The sequence below is a fragment of the Zootermopsis nevadensis genome, unplaced genomic scaffold, assembly GCF_977971745.1.
Source record: "Zootermopsis nevadensis isolate Lab colony 2312 unplaced genomic scaffold, Znev_1.0 Znev_ptg000032l, whole genome shotgun sequence".
NCBI classification, from domain to species: domain Eukaryota; kingdom Metazoa; phylum Arthropoda; class Insecta; order Blattodea; family Termopsidae; genus Zootermopsis; species Zootermopsis nevadensis.
The window spans coordinates 3,375,286-3,392,440 of NW_028259164.1; the positions used below are offsets into that span (position 1 = coordinate 3,375,286).

At 38.4% G+C, this 17,155-nt stretch overlaps 2 protein-coding genes across 9 annotated transcripts in view; one reads left to right on the forward strand and one right to left on the reverse strand.

Moving 5' to 3' along the window:
* Positions 1-12,490, forward strand: part of LOC147871998 (uncharacterized) — a 30,843-nt gene extending 18,353 nt beyond the window's left edge. The window contains exon 3 of the mRNA XM_087359769.1: positions 12,427-12,490. Coding sequence (XP_087215895.1) covers positions 12,427-12,444 — 18 coding nt within the window. The 3' untranslated portion in view covers positions 12,445-12,490. The remainder of the gene's footprint in view (positions 1-12,426) is intronic.
* On the reverse strand, positions 822-17,153 carry Gnpat (dihydroxyacetone phosphate acyltransferase). 8 transcript variants are annotated; one of them, XM_022078212.2, is made up of 14 exons: positions 16,953-17,153; positions 11,979-12,193; positions 9,794-9,970; positions 9,135-9,264; positions 8,743-8,946; positions 7,757-7,908; positions 6,131-6,500; positions 4,760-4,900; positions 4,199-4,348; positions 3,755-3,834; positions 3,298-3,462; positions 2,693-2,862; positions 2,392-2,453; positions 822-1,319 (listed from the first exon to the last, which is right to left on the reverse strand). In XM_022078212.2, exons 2-14 carry the CDS (start codon positions 12,186-12,188, stop codon positions 1,225-1,227), a joined length of 2,106 nt encoding a protein of 701 aa, XP_021933904.2. In that variant the 5' UTR covers positions 12,189-12,193; positions 16,953-17,153; the 3' UTR covers positions 822-1,224. The 8 variants fall into 8 exon arrangements, with proteins under 8 accessions (XP_021933904.2, XP_021933901.2, XP_021933900.2 ...); XM_022078209.2 differs by having other exon boundaries at positions 16,740-17,153; XM_022078208.2 differs by lacking the exon at positions 16,953-17,153 and adding an exon at positions 14,455-14,600.
* Between the last annotated feature and the right edge of the window lie 2 nt (positions 17,154-17,155).

Sequence of the window (17,155 nt, forward strand, 5' to 3'; positions counted from 1 at the left end):
TTCAAAGATCGTGTCCCATGTAAATTCAATGTGGGATGGGTAATTATAACGCATTCAGATGGCGGAAGACGGTTCTTCATCAGCTTAACAAACTCTCCATCAGACACTGTCTGTCTGAATGGCCAGTGTACCAGAGACAAGTTACACTTTACAGAGGCCACCCACAGCCTTCTGAACACAAAAAGAACTAATTTCCTTTTAAGACTTCTAAATATGCATCATGACAAGGAAACATGGAATACAAACCTTTGCATTGCAATAAATTTTCTATCTGCATTTCCTTCAACCTGCATGCATTAACAGCCTAAGCTTTATAATTCCTGGCATCAACCCAACACCGGGAGGATATGATTTGTGACAGGATGGCAAACCTCCAGCACCGCCAACATGGCGCCAGAACAGAAAAGAACGTCAACGGAAAGCAAGCTGTTTCTCAATTGGTAACTTTATGCTATGACTTGATTACGTACCAACAAACGAGATACGGTAGCACGACTGTGAATAGTACGGGTTGTGGCCGTGACCTGTTAAATATGTCAGTCAGGTTCACTGGTTCAAAAAATGCTCAAAATATAAACCAGTTATCTTCCATGAGAAATTCTCATGACAGTGAAGATATCAATATGTTCTTCTGGGTTGCAATTTCATGTTGACTTGCAGGCATATATATATCAACAATATGTTCCTCTGAAACAATGGCATCTACACGTGAGCATACATGGCATCACAAATCCAGAAGAACATCAAAAGTTATCTTCCAAAATGAACAGACACTAAAATGATCTGTTCTGAAATGGGGAAAACAAAACAGAAACAATACATTAGTACCTGAGTTGCAATACTTTATTGTGACACTGAAACACTTAGCACTAATAAAAGATGATGTCAGTGGTGGTTTGAAGCTGTCAAGGCAATTTCTAAAGCATTCCAATTTTCCAGTCGTTCGTGTGCCAGTAACGCCGAACAACACGCAACATCTCAACGATTCATGAGCCCATCTAAGGTCCTGGCAACTACTGTTCAAAAACCGGGTCTCTAAGTCCCCCGACTAGCGACAATCTCTAACGCAAGTTACGAACCACAATTCTGTTTTAAGATTATCACGACTGTAATCACACTGACAAAGAAGGCATCGCTGATGTATACGCAGCTACACAAAAACAACGGTATTCACACTGAATAAACAACACATGCAAGACGAGGAAAGCAATACAACGACTGTCGCTAAAGCTTAGCCTGCTGGCTCTCGTGAATAAGAAAGTCTTTCGAACCTGGGTCACTCAGGTGGAACTTCTCTTCAGATTGCAACATTACATTTTCTGCAAGGGAAACAGATACTAGAATCCAAACACATATTCAACTTCTGAAAGGTTTCTTGACATCTGACAACTACGCTACAGCGAAGCCTTTTCCCCATACTTTTATAATCTCAAAAAGAAGTAATTAAATCCAGTCTGGTTATTTGCCACTTCACAGTGAATTAATGAAAGATTATCTGATATGTCTGTAATAGATTTTATCACGTTTGCAAATATTTTATGTTGTCATGGATATAACAAGAAAACTGACGTGATATACGGAGCTTCGTATTTGTTTATTTCAAAATTAAAGCCCAAACTCTTTTCAGCAAATAAACAAAGACAGAAGTATGTTAACCAACAAAAATAAATACATATTAACCATAGCAAAGCGAATATTCAAATACGTGTCCTACTGTCCTTCAAACACACACAGAAATGAACGGTCAAAGAGGAGAAGAATGAGGAACATCAAAAGATGACGGCACACGCCTGATTTTAAAACATGTTCCTTCACATATGATGCAGACAAATTAAACACAATGTAAGCCTGAAATAACAGAGGTATGTGGAGTACGAAATGTACCAAGAAATAAAAAAACTTCAACTTACCCACAAACCCTGCTTTAACACAAATATTGGCGATGGACAAAGTCCACTGTATGGCCACATTTGGGCAGTTCTATTATGAGATTTCTCTTTCATTTTAGTTTTCAAATGCTTTACGAGTTCAAGGGTGACCGTCACAGAATGAAAATATCGGGGATAATTTTAGGGAGGATGTGACATGAAAGGCGTGTAGCTTGCACGGGAGAGATGCGAAATGTGTAAAAAAAATGTTGGTTGGAAAGCCTAAGGGAAGGGTCCACTTGGATCACACAGATGCAGGTGGGAGAAAAATATGAACACGGTTTGGCTCAGGACAGGAACTGGTGATGGGCTCTTGTGAACTTGACAATAAATTTCCACGTTTTATAACACGCAAGACATTTTTTGACTACATGACTGTACTATAGTTTCTCAAGGACTCCGCTACGTGAAGTTGGTTACGGAAAATCCACCGTAGTAAATGTGTGAAAAGACCTGGACTTACCCAGTTCCTGAGTCACTTCAAGCAGTTTTCTTGTTTGCGCCTGGTACTCAACAACACCATTTCTGTCAACAAAACATTAAACTCTCTAAAATCAATTCAAATTATGCCTCTGCAGCTTAACTAATTCACACTCAGTGTTATATAGCCTCAGCAATTCATACAATAGTGTAATATAAACAAATGACAATCTAACCTAAATACCTATGGATTTTTCACCTGAAAACAATGCCCATTCCTCCAAACCACTTCTGCATCCAAACAAATATGAGTGTAGCTGATAAAGTATCACTAAATAACTCACCTCTTCAGCCTCTTCACTGCCTGAATGGATGTCAGCGCCTGTAATGCAGCAGAATGCATATCGAGGGATAAGGAGTACGGATGAGAGACAACGCCAGACGTCAACAGCTCCTCCACTCTCTGCTGGGTAGACTTCAGCAGGTAACTCTCAGACCGTGGGTTTGGCGCTGTCTGCAATATTAAACAACGCTTCCTATAAACCTGAGGAATGGTCGACTTGGAAAGCAGCATAGATTAGGTTTATGACGTTGTCTAAGAGATTTATACCCTGAATATGAGGCAAGTCTCTCTTCTAAAATATTGGTAACCATGGACAAGACTTCACAGCGCCACAAAACACACAACATAACAATCCTGAAGCAAAAGGTAATTTCTTAAATTGTAAATCATGTTTTAGTCTCCCAGGAACCACAACATAATTAATAAATTTTCTGGTTGATCAGGAAAAAACATGATGAATATGAATCATAAGCTGTAAAGTATGTAAAAGGAAATAGCGGGGCTGAGGTAACCAATGGAAGACCTGTCAACTCGTTACAGACCGAACAGCTGCAATAATTTCCCCCTCTGCTACCGCATTAAGAAAGCCTTTGGGGTCCAACATACCTGTTGAAGTACGTGACACACAGACAGGTAGGCCTCCAGAAATGGCTGCAGGAGGTTTGAGAGCAGAATCTGCAGTTTCCTGTGGTTGCCCATTTTCAATCGGTCAGGCTTGGTCGGCTCCACGACACTCAGCACTTCCAACTGCTTTACTGCATCATCAAACTCCTGAAATAGCGACGAGTGTCAGCGTGTCACTACCAGCATGTGCAAGACCCACTTATTCTGTCACGTCTTAAGAAAATGATGAAATCCGAGCCTCCACGTCAAGCTCCTTCACTACCTGGCATGCTTTTACACCTTAAAATTTACATTATTTTTCTTTAAAATGTATCATCCAGATGATCAAATCAAGGAGGATGGCATGGGTGGGGCATGTAGTACGCATAAGAGCAAATAAGTGAATACATTTCAGTTAAATAATCTTAAAGACATGAAAAAAAATATATATACGACCAACCTTCTCTGCCCACGCTGCATAGAAGGCAAATTCATAGGCAAAAAGCGATCTCAGAAAACTGAACTTCTGGAAGAGTTGATCTGTAATGCAGCATAAAATTACACAAACTGAATTATCATAGCAATACTCTGCAGTGCTTTAACGTGAAAAAGAAAAGAAGTTCAGATTAGGCAGAGTGTTAACAGCCTGAAATACAGAAAGTGAATTATCAAACTTTTCCTTTTAAAAATCAGAGAATTGCATTGCTAGTAAAATGGGTTTGTGGGAGGATATAAATCACAGCGTGATGCATTCCTGACTTAAAAATCCATAATGACGCAAAAGACAGGATATAGATACAGGCTTACAGAAGTTGGTAGGACGGTTGTTGTTGTGTGTTCTTGACGTCAGCCTGGACAGGAGAGGAGTTCTGCCTCATGGTGCCCCAAGAACTGTGGTACCTACCTCTTGGGACGTCCACTGCATCATCGAGACGCAGCATAATGAGTGTGACCATAGCTGGGCCAATCAGGTAGTGAAGGCATGGATTCAAATAATGCTGTAACATTACCATGGGTATTGCAACATCCATTGTCTGCTCGGAGAGACAGTGTCCTGAAAAACAATCACGCAGTATGTTTCAGCATTTCCACAGATGTGTAAGAATAAGTAAGAAAAGTAAAGAATGGATATTAACGCAAACAAAGCAACGTTTGAATTCTCTTATTCTTTAATACAATAATGCACCAAGTCCAGCACATCATACACGTCTTGAAGCTATCTGCAAAGAACTCTTTATTACGTACGAATTAGGGTTCTCACAGTGGTGAGCATGAAGATGGCTGTCTCCCAGATTGTAGTCTGGTAGACGTTAACTGAAATTTCAGAGGTCCTGATGACGGAGGCTGCAAGGACGTCCGAGACGTCGGTAAATGTCCATCAGACTACATGGCACTACAACCCGGGAGACAGCCACCTTAAAGCAATAAAAATGTTGAGTAATGAAAGACAAACAGTTATACCAACCTTTCAGTTTTTTTGGATCCACCCTGTGAGCAAAAGTATGCACTTTAATCAGCTTCAGATGGTTAGTTGGTGTGAGCGTAACTAGAGATTTGTGAACAACAATGGCTTCCTTCACTGCCGACTCCACGCCTGAAGGAACACCTGGAATAAAGTTCACTTCACTGTTTGTAAGGAATGGACTCAGCCATTTCAGTGTCATCAAACTTTCCCAGCTCAGAACACACTAATTCATTTATCCTAATAAACGAAATTGATAAACAGAGTAGACCATTTGAAATCATAAACCCGAACAGGGCCTTGAAAACTATTGCAAAAGACTCTTTATCATTTAAAAACATAAACAACAAAACAGACTATCAAAAATACGCAAAAGGTAACAAACAAGTAGAAATTAAAAACCAGTGTTATAAGGACATGTGCAGGATATAAAATGGAACAAAGATAAGTCTAAAAATGGCTGCCTTCTAGGTGGATGTGCCATCCAGTCTGATAGAATTTTACTGATGTTTCAGAGGTGCTTGCTGCCTCAATCATCAGGGCAAGAACCTCCAAAACACTGGTAAACTGCTTATTTTTTATTTAGTGTTCTGTCTGACGACAGGTCCATATGAACAGGATCCTTCCATCCTTTTCTCGGACTGGGACCTGTTCATATACGTTCTTGGCAGATGATCCAGAAGTGGTTTGCCATTGCCTTCTTCTGTGTGTGAATGGGATGCCACGGAGGAAAACTCCGTGTTGCCTAGACCACGGCCTTGCCCAACACAAGTTATAAATTCGGGCACCGCCGGGAATCGAACCCGAGATCCCAGGATTACAAGGCCAGCGTTCTAACCGCTAGACCACGGTGGCTTGGTAAACTGCTACTAGACTACATAGCGCAACAACCAGAAGACAGCCGTTCTCGTGGCGATAAGTAATTGTTCACAAACAATATATAGCCAACTCCTTGAATTAATGCGTCCAAGTGACGACACAGCATCACAGCAGTAAACATACGGAAATAACACGGGCCATAAAAATAAATCAAAGGTAAACAAGATACACCAAGCACTGACAATTATGTCAACACTATCACTAACTATACTAAATGCCTAACCACAATTTCAACAAACTCTGACATTATTTAATCAAGTCAAATCCAAATGACGACAAATATCAAGTACCACAATATACATTTATTCTGATGCAATTTATTGGAATGAACATATTTCACATGCAAAGGTCACTGTGACCTCAACTGATGAAGAATGTTCACAACAAACAAACAAACACTGCCACACAAAAATAACTGCTTGATAAGTCAAAGATGATAACTTCTTGGCATGACATCAAAGGTGAGAGAAGAAACCATACGGTGCAGATACTCACCTTGTACGCCAATCAGAGCTCCCAACACCTCCATAACTGACTTCAGCCATGAAACGTCAGCCACCACTTCATTTAAAAGAGGTGGGCCAGCGCCCTCCAGTACAGAGTTGTTGAGGACGATGGATATCAAGTTGAAAGCACTGATCACTGAATGGCGCTGTTGCTGCTGTACCACATGATGAGCGACCTCCACACAGAATGCTGCTTCATCAACTGACAGAGCGCGCTGAATGTGCGGACATTCTGGAGTGGGGAGAGAGCGTTGAAACCCGGCGAACCGACTGAGCTCTCTCACTGATATCGGTTCTGCAAAGTCCATGTACACTTTCCCATATCTTTCATTCAGCATATTCAAGGCTTTTATCAATCCCTGGAATGAAGAATAAACATTTCAACACACATGAAAAGTTTAAATAAACAAATACCTGATGTTTGATCAGTGTTAAAACAAAACAAGTAGTACGTCAGACCGGCAGAGAAGTCAAGCTGGGCACCTACACATTCATTCACCTCACTTAATGGAAGAAGCTAGGCAAACATTGTTAACGAGTCCAAGGACAGGGATGCAACATCTGTCGCAACAGGGCAGTGACTTAACAGCATACCAACACGAAATACTGTTAGTTCAACCTTTAAGTGACAATGAACAACAAAAACATTTCACAATGAATTATTAGAGATATGAAAGTCACTTTTAACTTTATAATTTTTTTACATAAAATTTGTAAGATTTAAATTTATCATTTTCATTTTATGTGAAAATGAATTGGTTTTATGAACAAAAAAAATCACCATGCATGTAGGAACAACAGTAATAGATTAAAATTAAATTCATGACAAAATTAGTTGAAGACCAAGTTTTGGAATTATGAAGGACACCATTTACTTCAGGACCCCACAAGGGTCTACTCTCTAAAAATCTTTAAACAAATATACACCCACACACACACATAAAACTATAAACACTTTAGCCACCACATGAAAACTGAAAAAACGAGGACCGAGTCTGTTTGAGGACAAAGTCCTGAGAGGAATATTTTGGCTACCAGAAAGATACAGTACACGAAGATGAAGAAAACTGTACAATTAGAATCTCCATAATTTGAAACGGTGACTTGACAAAGAAGTGAGAAATAGGTAGACACACATCACAAATAAAGAAACAAGAAATAAACACAAATGTCTGGATATCCAAAAAAGCAGATAATATAGGAAACCTGGGTACAAGAGAGAAGATAATATTAAAATGAATCTTATGGAAATATGAGCAGATATTGCTAACGTTTTGTGAACACAATGATTAACCTTCAAGTTTTACAACAGAAAATTGCATGGCCATCTTAATAAGTACAAACTGCTCAAGGAAGACCCTGGACCATGGTAGTTCATTAGTGAACAGTTATTAAAAAGCATTCACCAGAATACAGGCTGGTTAGTTTTTTCTAACAAGAAGCAACCATGAAGGTGGCTGTCTTTTGCGCAATGTGTAGCCTGGTAGAAGTTTACTGACATTTCAGAGGTGTCTGCTATCTCTACCATCAGGGTGGTACAACACAGAAGACAGCCATCTTCATATATGCCACCAAGAGAACCTGAAATTTTACAAGAAGCAACCAGACAACTTACAGAAGTGGATTCCTTTGGTTTGGGTACCCCTAGTAGCTCGTACGCAAACAAAACCTCTTCCAGGGTGCGATCATAACTAATGTTGATAGGAACAATGGTTATGTCAGGCACACGGCCCGTCAAGAATGGCATCAAAGTCATAGATAGGAACCCTGCAACAACGCTCAGCTCATGAATGAATCACGAGCAAGCAAGCCAACCGGCCATCCACACGCAACCTGTATAATACAACTCAGCACAAAAACTTTAAAATTTTTTTTTTATATCAAACGCATTTAGTATAATGCTAACCCTTCAGTTGCTTTTTGGTGTTGGACTGAACGTCATCATTCAAAGGAAAGACACGATATTCTCAACGAAGTTGGTCGAGAAAAGCATAAGTCAAAAAGTTATTAATGAATTAAATTAAATTAAATTGCATCATGTATAAGTCACCCCACCAAACATGTTACAGCATACCATCACCACCTTCAGATAACAATTACTTCCTGACACCATCCATGCGTATGTTTCCATAAATGATTAAACTCGTAACATGCGAGAAACTTCCACGACATATAAAATGTATATTTTCTTGTAAGTCCAATCATTCATACTATAAACAGTAAAATATTGTTACAGAAAATTAGTAGTGTTATAAAATATTTCAGACCACCTAAAATATCAAAGCACTGCTAAAAATTATTATTATTAAATACCAAATTCTGTAAAAAAAATATAACAATTATGCTCACTAATCACATACTTTTACTGATCAGGAGACGTACAACAAGCCTCAGGCAATGTTTCAATTATATTTCAATATACCCACACACTAAAGTTAGGAAAGTAAATGTTTCAACGGTGAAACCTTTATGTTATAAAGACGACTGGCAATGAAAAGGGTTAAATGTCAACACATTTTATAACATCACTCAAAATCCAAACAACGCACAAGTACGCAACGGATTTAAACCCACATATGACAGATGTGACTGTAAACTTACCAAACTTAGGCATGAGGGACTTTGCAGTTCGACTTCTGGTACCCTCGATGAAGAACTCAATAGCCGCCTCTCCATTAACAACCAACTTTTGAACATATTCGCTGAATGCAGTCCAATATAGCTTATCGCTGCCAAAGGAACGCCTCATGAAGAAGGCGCAGCTATCTCGAAGCAAGCGCCCCATCAGCCACATGGAATGAAAATCTGCAAGGAACAAAAATAATGTGTCCAAGTCTCTTGTGCCATTATCATGATATTTTGAAATTCACTTCCATGAAAGTCTTGCTTATGCATTGATGTTATTTGGCTGACTAAAAAATCCTAAATTTTGATCACAAAACATTGTCTTTACTTAGCCACTGCAATCTCATTCACAACATGACTCCGCTTACCCATGCCAGCTGCAATGGCTGGGATTTCAATCTTGTAGTGGAAACAGAGATAGGACATTAGTACGAAGTCTCCATAGCTGCGGTGACTAGGAGCAAATATTACTGGGTTGTCACCCATCACCGACAACACCTGAAAATCAGTTAGATAAATAACAACAATACGATCAAAGCAGTGACGTATATTTTCTGGGCGTGATGCCGACCACTCACCCCCATCTAGTGGGACATCTTTTATATTTTCTATGGAGGGGCTACCAGCCTCCTCTTAAAGTACTTAGGACTCTCAAGCATGTGCGTGCGCGCGCGCGCACACACACACATTGACTCGTAAGCAATGCTTTCTATTCAAAAAACTGGGGTAAAAATACTGCAAATTCAATGATGAAGAAGATAAAGTATTCTCGTGGTTAGCAGTATTTTTTGCAAACATCTTCGATGCAATGCTCTATAGCACACTAGTACTAGAGCACTTCATCTAGAAGACAGCCATCTGTATTTTTTATTTTCAGAGTGATATAACATCACATGTGGTCCATGGGTTGACAAACCATATGACAGCACGTCAAGTGGCTCCAATGTTAAGACAAAAATCCCAAAATTCCTGCGGACTTCAGTGACCGAGTCATCCCGGCTCTCAGACAAGTCCAGTTACAACTCACCCTATTAACACTGCCCTCATTTACACATAAGCTGCAGCAAGTTCTCTTCAGAACTTTGAGAAGAAGCAGCCCTAACCATCGGATCACTGGCAGCTGACGGTCATATCCTATCTCATCCAGTATTCTCTGTACAGTCTTGTACAGCTCCTCTTTTGGTACATTCTGTTCCTTGCTTGTCTGAAACAACATAACACTCCTAGAATGTACTGCGATACGTAAATCGATAATGATTTTCCAGTGACTGGTAGCCAGACAAGTCCGGTTTGTTTCCCTAAGATATCGAAGTTATGTAGGGCATCGGTTTTCAAAATTTATATTTCACAATGAACATGGGCTGGCAACCCAATTTAGTGGAAACTTCCTTTGAGGGTGTTTTGGTTTACCTCACACCCCATTTCTGCCCATCTCTGGCTAACCAATAGGAGAGGAATTGCTCTCAGTTTAACAAGTTGTTCGACCAAGAAGTGGACTAAGTTCCAATCTGGCTGACCAATTAGAGTTTGCAGATTTAAACAAACTAAAATGTCATTTTTTAAAAAAAGAAAAACATTTTTCTTAGCGTTGGTGATGCTAAAAACAATTGCAGCTTGGTCCTGGTAGACAGTGGTCCCCCTTCAGTGCCACTGCACAGACAATCAGTTTCAAATTATTATTCAACTTATCAGAGAAATGGCCAGAAGAAAAGTGATTCGAGTTTCCCTCTCTCTCTCTCTCTCTCTCTTTGTGTAAACTTCAACTCCAATAATAATTACTGGCTCATTTAAAAAATGCATCATGATTGAATGCACACCCGTATCCCTGCGACAACCTCATGACTCCACTAACAGCTAGCCACGACCCACTTAAACATCACCTCACTCCGCTTTTCCGTTACCTAACCTATAATGGCCGCATCCCTGAGTAAGAATAAGCTAAATGTGATAGTGAGGAGGTGTACAGGTGCAGACTCAATGTCAGAAATGTTGATTATATTCTGGAATAAATATTCTTCAACGGTAAGGATACTGTGATTCATTTGGTTATGCAAAAGTGAAATAACATCATGAAAAGATCTCTTGGCTGAGACTGAAACCAAGTCGTCAGACAGACTAGCCTAACCTGATCATATGCTAATGAAAACAAATTTCTCGTGAGTTTTATCACGTTATTACAGATAAATTTCCAAAACCAAGTAACCTTCTAGTTTAATGAAAATTACAAACTCCTGTAACTGTAATGTTACATATGAAAGAAATTAAAGACGTAATTAGCCAACCAATTTACTCCATGAGACATGGTTCTACTTCAGCACTTCACTCTTATTCAGGTGGCTTCAAAATTTCATTTCGAAATCTGAAGGTAAATATCCACAATAACAAGTGACCAGCACTGCCCTCAGGCAGCTCATAACCTATTTCTTCAATACCTGTCTGTGTTACAAAACCAAACACATCACTGACGGCAACTTGACTTTAAATATGGACAGAAACTTCAAAACATCTGCCATGGTCATATTCCAGCATTCACATGTTTGTTTAGTTCCAAATTTTTTTAAAACCATGCGAATAAATTTACATAACACAAAATAAGAAAGTTTCAACAGTGAAAAACATCTGAAATTAAAAAGAATTATGACTATCCACACTTCGAAAAAAACATACATTTACTGACTGCTGGACAATGGAATGCATGTTCTTGTTTACAAAATTTCTGTGTGCCCTTTGAATACATTACGAAACACAAAAGCAAGCATACAAGCCCAGGGCAATGAGATGCTTGGGAAGACAACTAAGAGAATTGTAATACGTCACACGGTCCAATGCCTACAAGATCAACATGATGATGACGATCGTGTTTAGGCAAGTCAATCCAATGTCTACGATCTTATATACATAAGAAAAAAAAAACAAATATTATATTATTTTTTCACGACCTACCATCAACCAATATTTTACCGCCCACAATATAGGACACTAGTGTCACTCCAACCTTGGAAGTTTACAAGGCCACCCACCAAGTTTGGGGTCCTACTGAAGAGACTGGAAAATTGACAACTGAGTTGCCTTCGAATTGTGTGGCACTCATACCATGACTCATGTACATCTACTCATATTTCTGAAATTATTAAGACATACACACAAGAATAACAACTTCAGCTTAGCTTTTCTTAAGAAAGCTTAAAGAAAAGAAATCCACTGTACATTACCTCCTCAATGACGTGCAGTACCCTAGGACTTTTCAGAACATCTTGCTTTATTTTCTGTGGGTTTGTCTTGACTGTATGCAAATAGGCTACACGAGGCTGCCAATCCTGGGACATCCACATAAAGTCACTGCTGCCATACCGATCCACCAAAATATCCTTGAAAGCCTGTAGACTTCTTGTTGATTCAAATTCCATGTTACTTTGTTGCATTACACCTGGAACAGTATACAAGTTCCCAATGCAACAATCAGTACTGGTAACAAAACTCCACATTTCAACAATACGTCAAATCAAACTGAACCAACTTAACTACACATTAATGACACTTGAGGTTTCCATGGTGATCACTGTTTATAAAATTGTAATCATCTATATATAGTACCATGCAAAGAAAAACAAACAAAAATAGCAAATATTTCACAAGTACTTCTTGCCTTCTTGTTCACAGCTGACCCTGAAGGAATAAAAACAAAATATTACCAGACTACACAGCGCAACAACCCAGAAGACGGAAATCTTCATACTCACCGCTGTGAGAACCTCAAGTCTTACAAAATATTACCAGCATTTTAGAAGAAGCATGTTCCTATGGAATGCTGGAAGAACTTTTGTATTTTTTTTATTCCTGACAAATGCTACACCAAAAATATGACATAATGTACACTTAAATGCATTTGTGCACAACACTGAAGGCGATGATAAATTTATTTATTTATAGTTTATTTTAAGATGCTTTTTCAGTAGCTGAGACTAAACAGTGTTGAAAGAGGTAATGAAATGGAACAATGAATTGGAAAGAATGTGGAAGGAAGCCCTAGAATCCTGATTTAAGGCACTATACCGGCATTTGCTTGGGAAAACTACGAAAAACCCCAGTCAAGACGTCCGGTTTTCGGGCCCAGATTTTAACCCGGGACCTCCCGAATACGAAGCAGGGGTGTTAACCAGTCGACCTTGAGGTTCAGTTTGAGAGTTTTGTATCATAAACAAAACAAACGAAAGACGATAAATGGCACACCTGAATTTTTTTTCACGAGATGGACGGCCGGTTATGCCTTTTTTGACCACGAAAATGACGAAAAATAATGCAAAGTATGCATCTGATTCCACCGAACGTCCACTGAAAAATCGTCGTTAAATAAATTACAACTAAATAAATACATCGAGTTTCAAACAATTTCTAACACAATACACGTGTTCATACCAACTTGTTCTTACGAAAAACACTACATCAACATTTCTTACACAAATCAAAATAAATCTAACAATGATACACTACTTGCCTTTTGTGGTATATGGATATTATACAAGCAACCACAAAACATATTACGTCCACACACAAAACTTAAAAAACTGACGTCATAATTGTTAAGAACAGGTATTCTTATCTAATAGCACTACTCAGGTAAGGTCATTTATTACATGCTTATCTCTGTTGTTAGCTGGAAGTCCCACCCTTTCACTTACTTCTAAAATGAAACCTGGACAAAAATAAACATAAAAACGTAATCATACGTCAGCAAAACCATGGCTGCACAAAGCTCACCAAAATCTTTTCCTTACACATGAAACAATTTGTCTGAGAAATAACAACAGACTTATATCTCATTTTTCCCAACTTTTGATCTTCTTACTTAGTATTCAATTTATACTGTTTTATTCTCAGCACCTCAGTTTGTTTATGTTCCTCTTCAGTTCGCTGTTCAAGTCAATTCTCCCAAAGGAATATTTCATTACCTAACCAACTATCTAACTTAACCAAATAAATAAGCAGTCAAATTCAATCCAGCTCATATCTTCAATACTGACTTATTTATATCCATTTCAGCATAGGTAAATTGCCATACACTTGGGTATGGCCTTCAGCTTCACACACACAACAGCTGCAGAGTCCAACTTATAAGTGTAACACATTTTCACTTTCTGCACATGAGGTTACGTATTGGCTCACAGGAATCCATTGATACCTATGTATGAATGGGTCAAGGTTCTCTGGATTATCAAAGTATCTAACAATGCCATTATCGTGTTAAGGTTAGCGATTAGCACCTCTGCTTTGTACTTGAAAGTACCCAGTTCAAAATCCTGACCCAAAGGCCACCAACCACCGTTTCCCATGGATTTTATCAGTTCCACCAGGCAAATTAATGGAAACAAAATCAAAACAAAATATTCCTGTTTCCTTCCACATCCTTACAAATTCATCCATCATTCTTAATAATCTAACCATACGATGGGTATTATAGCCTATTTAGCTGAAAAATAAAATTTTATCTGTCCTCTGAGTGAGTACACACAACATTTAAAATTATGCAATAATAATTAATGTTACACTTCCATCTCCTTCAGTGTCCTTCAATTGGCAGATTTCCAACAGGTGCCCCCCCTCCCCCGCATCATAAAACCAATTAATATATTCAAAGATCACACACATCCTTGCAAGTAGCACTAATGTATCAGTAAAGTGTAAGAATACCTGTATACCGCTCATCAGACTTCTTGACATATAAATCCATGTCTATAGTACAATGACAGTATTTCTGTCTAATTCATATACCACTGTGACACCAGACACTAGTACGCTCACTTGAATTTTAACACAAGCTGCTACGATCTCATCCTTAAAGTATCAAACAACATAAAAAATAATCATGTGATGTAACCCATCTGTTTGCACAAGACATTCAGAAGTCTATGTGGTCTTCTCCCTTTGTCCTGAAAGACCGACTTGCTAATTGATGTTTAATGCTAGTACCGGAACAAACAATGTCCACACACAGAAATCAGCAATACATATTGACAAATCAGAAATGAAAAGCCACACTAATAATTATGCAAACAATTTTATGACTAACAAGTATGAGTCTATGGAAATACCCACACACATAAGTACTTTCAGGAATATAACTTAAAAAATCTCCAAGGTGCAGAATAGTTTTACCTTCACACCTCATTTCTCAAAATTTAACGAGTAGAACATTAAAAATTATGTTACCTATTGAGAATCAAGGTTTATCACAATAGTGAGGGCAATGATGTTCTGGGTTTCAGAACCATGAAGACTTGTCGGCAGATGCCGATGTTTTGGACAAATATAGCGTCTCCATCATCAGAGTAACTACTGACATGTCTACAGAGTGCCAAAACCCAGAAGAACATCATCATCATTTTACCTGTTGAAGATGGCTGTCTGCTGGGTTGTTGCACCATGTAGTCTCCTAGAAGTTTACCAACATTTCAGAGCTCCTTGCTGCCTCCATCATCAGGGTGACGAGACTACATGGTGGATGCAACAACCAGGAGACAGCCATATTCATAATCACTGTCATCATTATACACGAGGGAAAAATGTGGGCTGAAGGAAGAACACAGAGAGTCTTTGAAACCAAAGTAGTGACTAAAATACTTGGTACTAACATGAATGATATATGGAACTTAGAAGTTACACAGCGAGAAACTTCAGTGCATACTGGTTTGAGTGTAGGCAGGGCATGCAGCAAGTCTGGCCGAAAGAAGGAAAATCATTCACGTGATATTTGTAACATCATATCAACCTTTGTAGTCAGGAAAAACTAAATGATTAAAGACTAATTTTCTGTTACCATAAATGTTGGCACTGCATATTTTAAGTGTGATCTCACCAACTGGCTGAGATGGCCAATGTAAAAGAAATTCAGAATATCCAGCCTCAGCTGGAATGTAATACCATGAAGCTATATTGCCCAGTGGATCAAGAATTTCCATGAACAGATGTAGAGACAACATCCATTTAATACCACATCATTAACTGTTAAAACTGTCTGAAATTTCCTGATTAAGTATTTGTATCTATCACTGGCTGATCAATCTCATTCATAAAGCCACTTCTGGCCTGAAGGGGCATGCTTTGTTCACCCAGCACAAAGCTCAGTCAAAGACGAACGTTTTCTGAAATAATTACTCAAAATCAGTGATATATCATCCACTGTTAACTTCAAAACCTGAACACAACTAACAGTCTGTCATACACTTATGATGCAGAGTAAATGTTTATAAAACTGACAGTATCTACACACACGCTGTACGTACAACAAACCAACACTGTCACGGAATATATGAAGGGGCAGTGTGCAATCAGGTTCAGAATTAAATTAAGAAAAGAACAAATACAAGAAATGGTTCAGTTTAAAAAATGTTGTCTTATTAACGTATTATTATTTAAAACTCATGTAAAATATGTGTGCACCTCTCTTTAGCATAGGAAGTACTTCTCTGAAAACTTGTGAGGTTAGCATCCAGCATAAAAAAATTGTGTTTATATTGCGTGTTCTGACACACAATATAAACACTTCTCCATGTCATCCACAATGAATCATACAAATGACAGTATAATTCGCTTTCAAGGGGAAGTATATTAAATTTCTTAAATAGTTCTCTACAATAGACTTCTTTTAGCATCCACCATCATTCTAATAATTTTCTTTTGAATGTAAAATACTCATTTGCAGTCCGTTAAATTTACTCATTTGGCAACTCCATGAAATGAACATATGCAAAGCAGAATAATTTTAAAATATTTCCTTTCAAGAATAGTGTGACTACCCCCCAAGTTAAAGCATGCTGAACTTGGTTTGGGGATAATATATTCAATGTGCTTTTTAAAATTTACGTTATTATAAACTTGTTAGCCACGAAATTCAGTTGTTTATACTAATTCAGTTGCTTTACCATAACCTATATTTAAATATACATGTGTTACTGTAAAAACTGTTCTAGTCTTACCTAGACGCTAGAATATCGCTCACGTACTTCTTGATTAGTACACTGAGTCTTCAATACAGAACACTGGCAGCAACAACAAAAAGATTATATATCCTTGGAAAGGTTCGCAATTAAATCCAACATTGTGGATAAACATACTTTCTTGTCTTGGGTAACATGGACAAAATGCTCAGACTTCTACTACGCATTAATGTGTTACTCCACGCCACTTACATGTGTTTTCTCTCTCACAGCTTCTTCAGACTTCGCAATGAATGACCTACAGCCTAATATTAACACCCATCCCTGAATCTACGAACAACGTTACCCACACTTATGCTTATGCCTACAAATGCCGTCTTTCATCCTTCACAGTCATCAATTACCACAGATAAAGTGCTCGATTATATGTCTGCTTTCTCCCGCAGATCAATAAC

Coding starts and splice junctions, on each gene's coding strand:
- Gnpat (XM_022078208.2), bottom strand. CDS start 14,494: ATGGATTTATATGTCAAGAAGTCTGATGAGCGGTATACAG. Junction 12,194..14,454: donor GTCTGATGAGCGGTATACAG/GTATTCTTACAC, acceptor ATACTGTTCCAG/GTGTAATGCAACAAAGTAAC. Junction 6,501..7,756: donor AACCAAAGGAATCCACTTCT/GTAAGTTGTCTG, acceptor TCTTCATTCCAG/GGATTGATAAAAGCCTTGAA.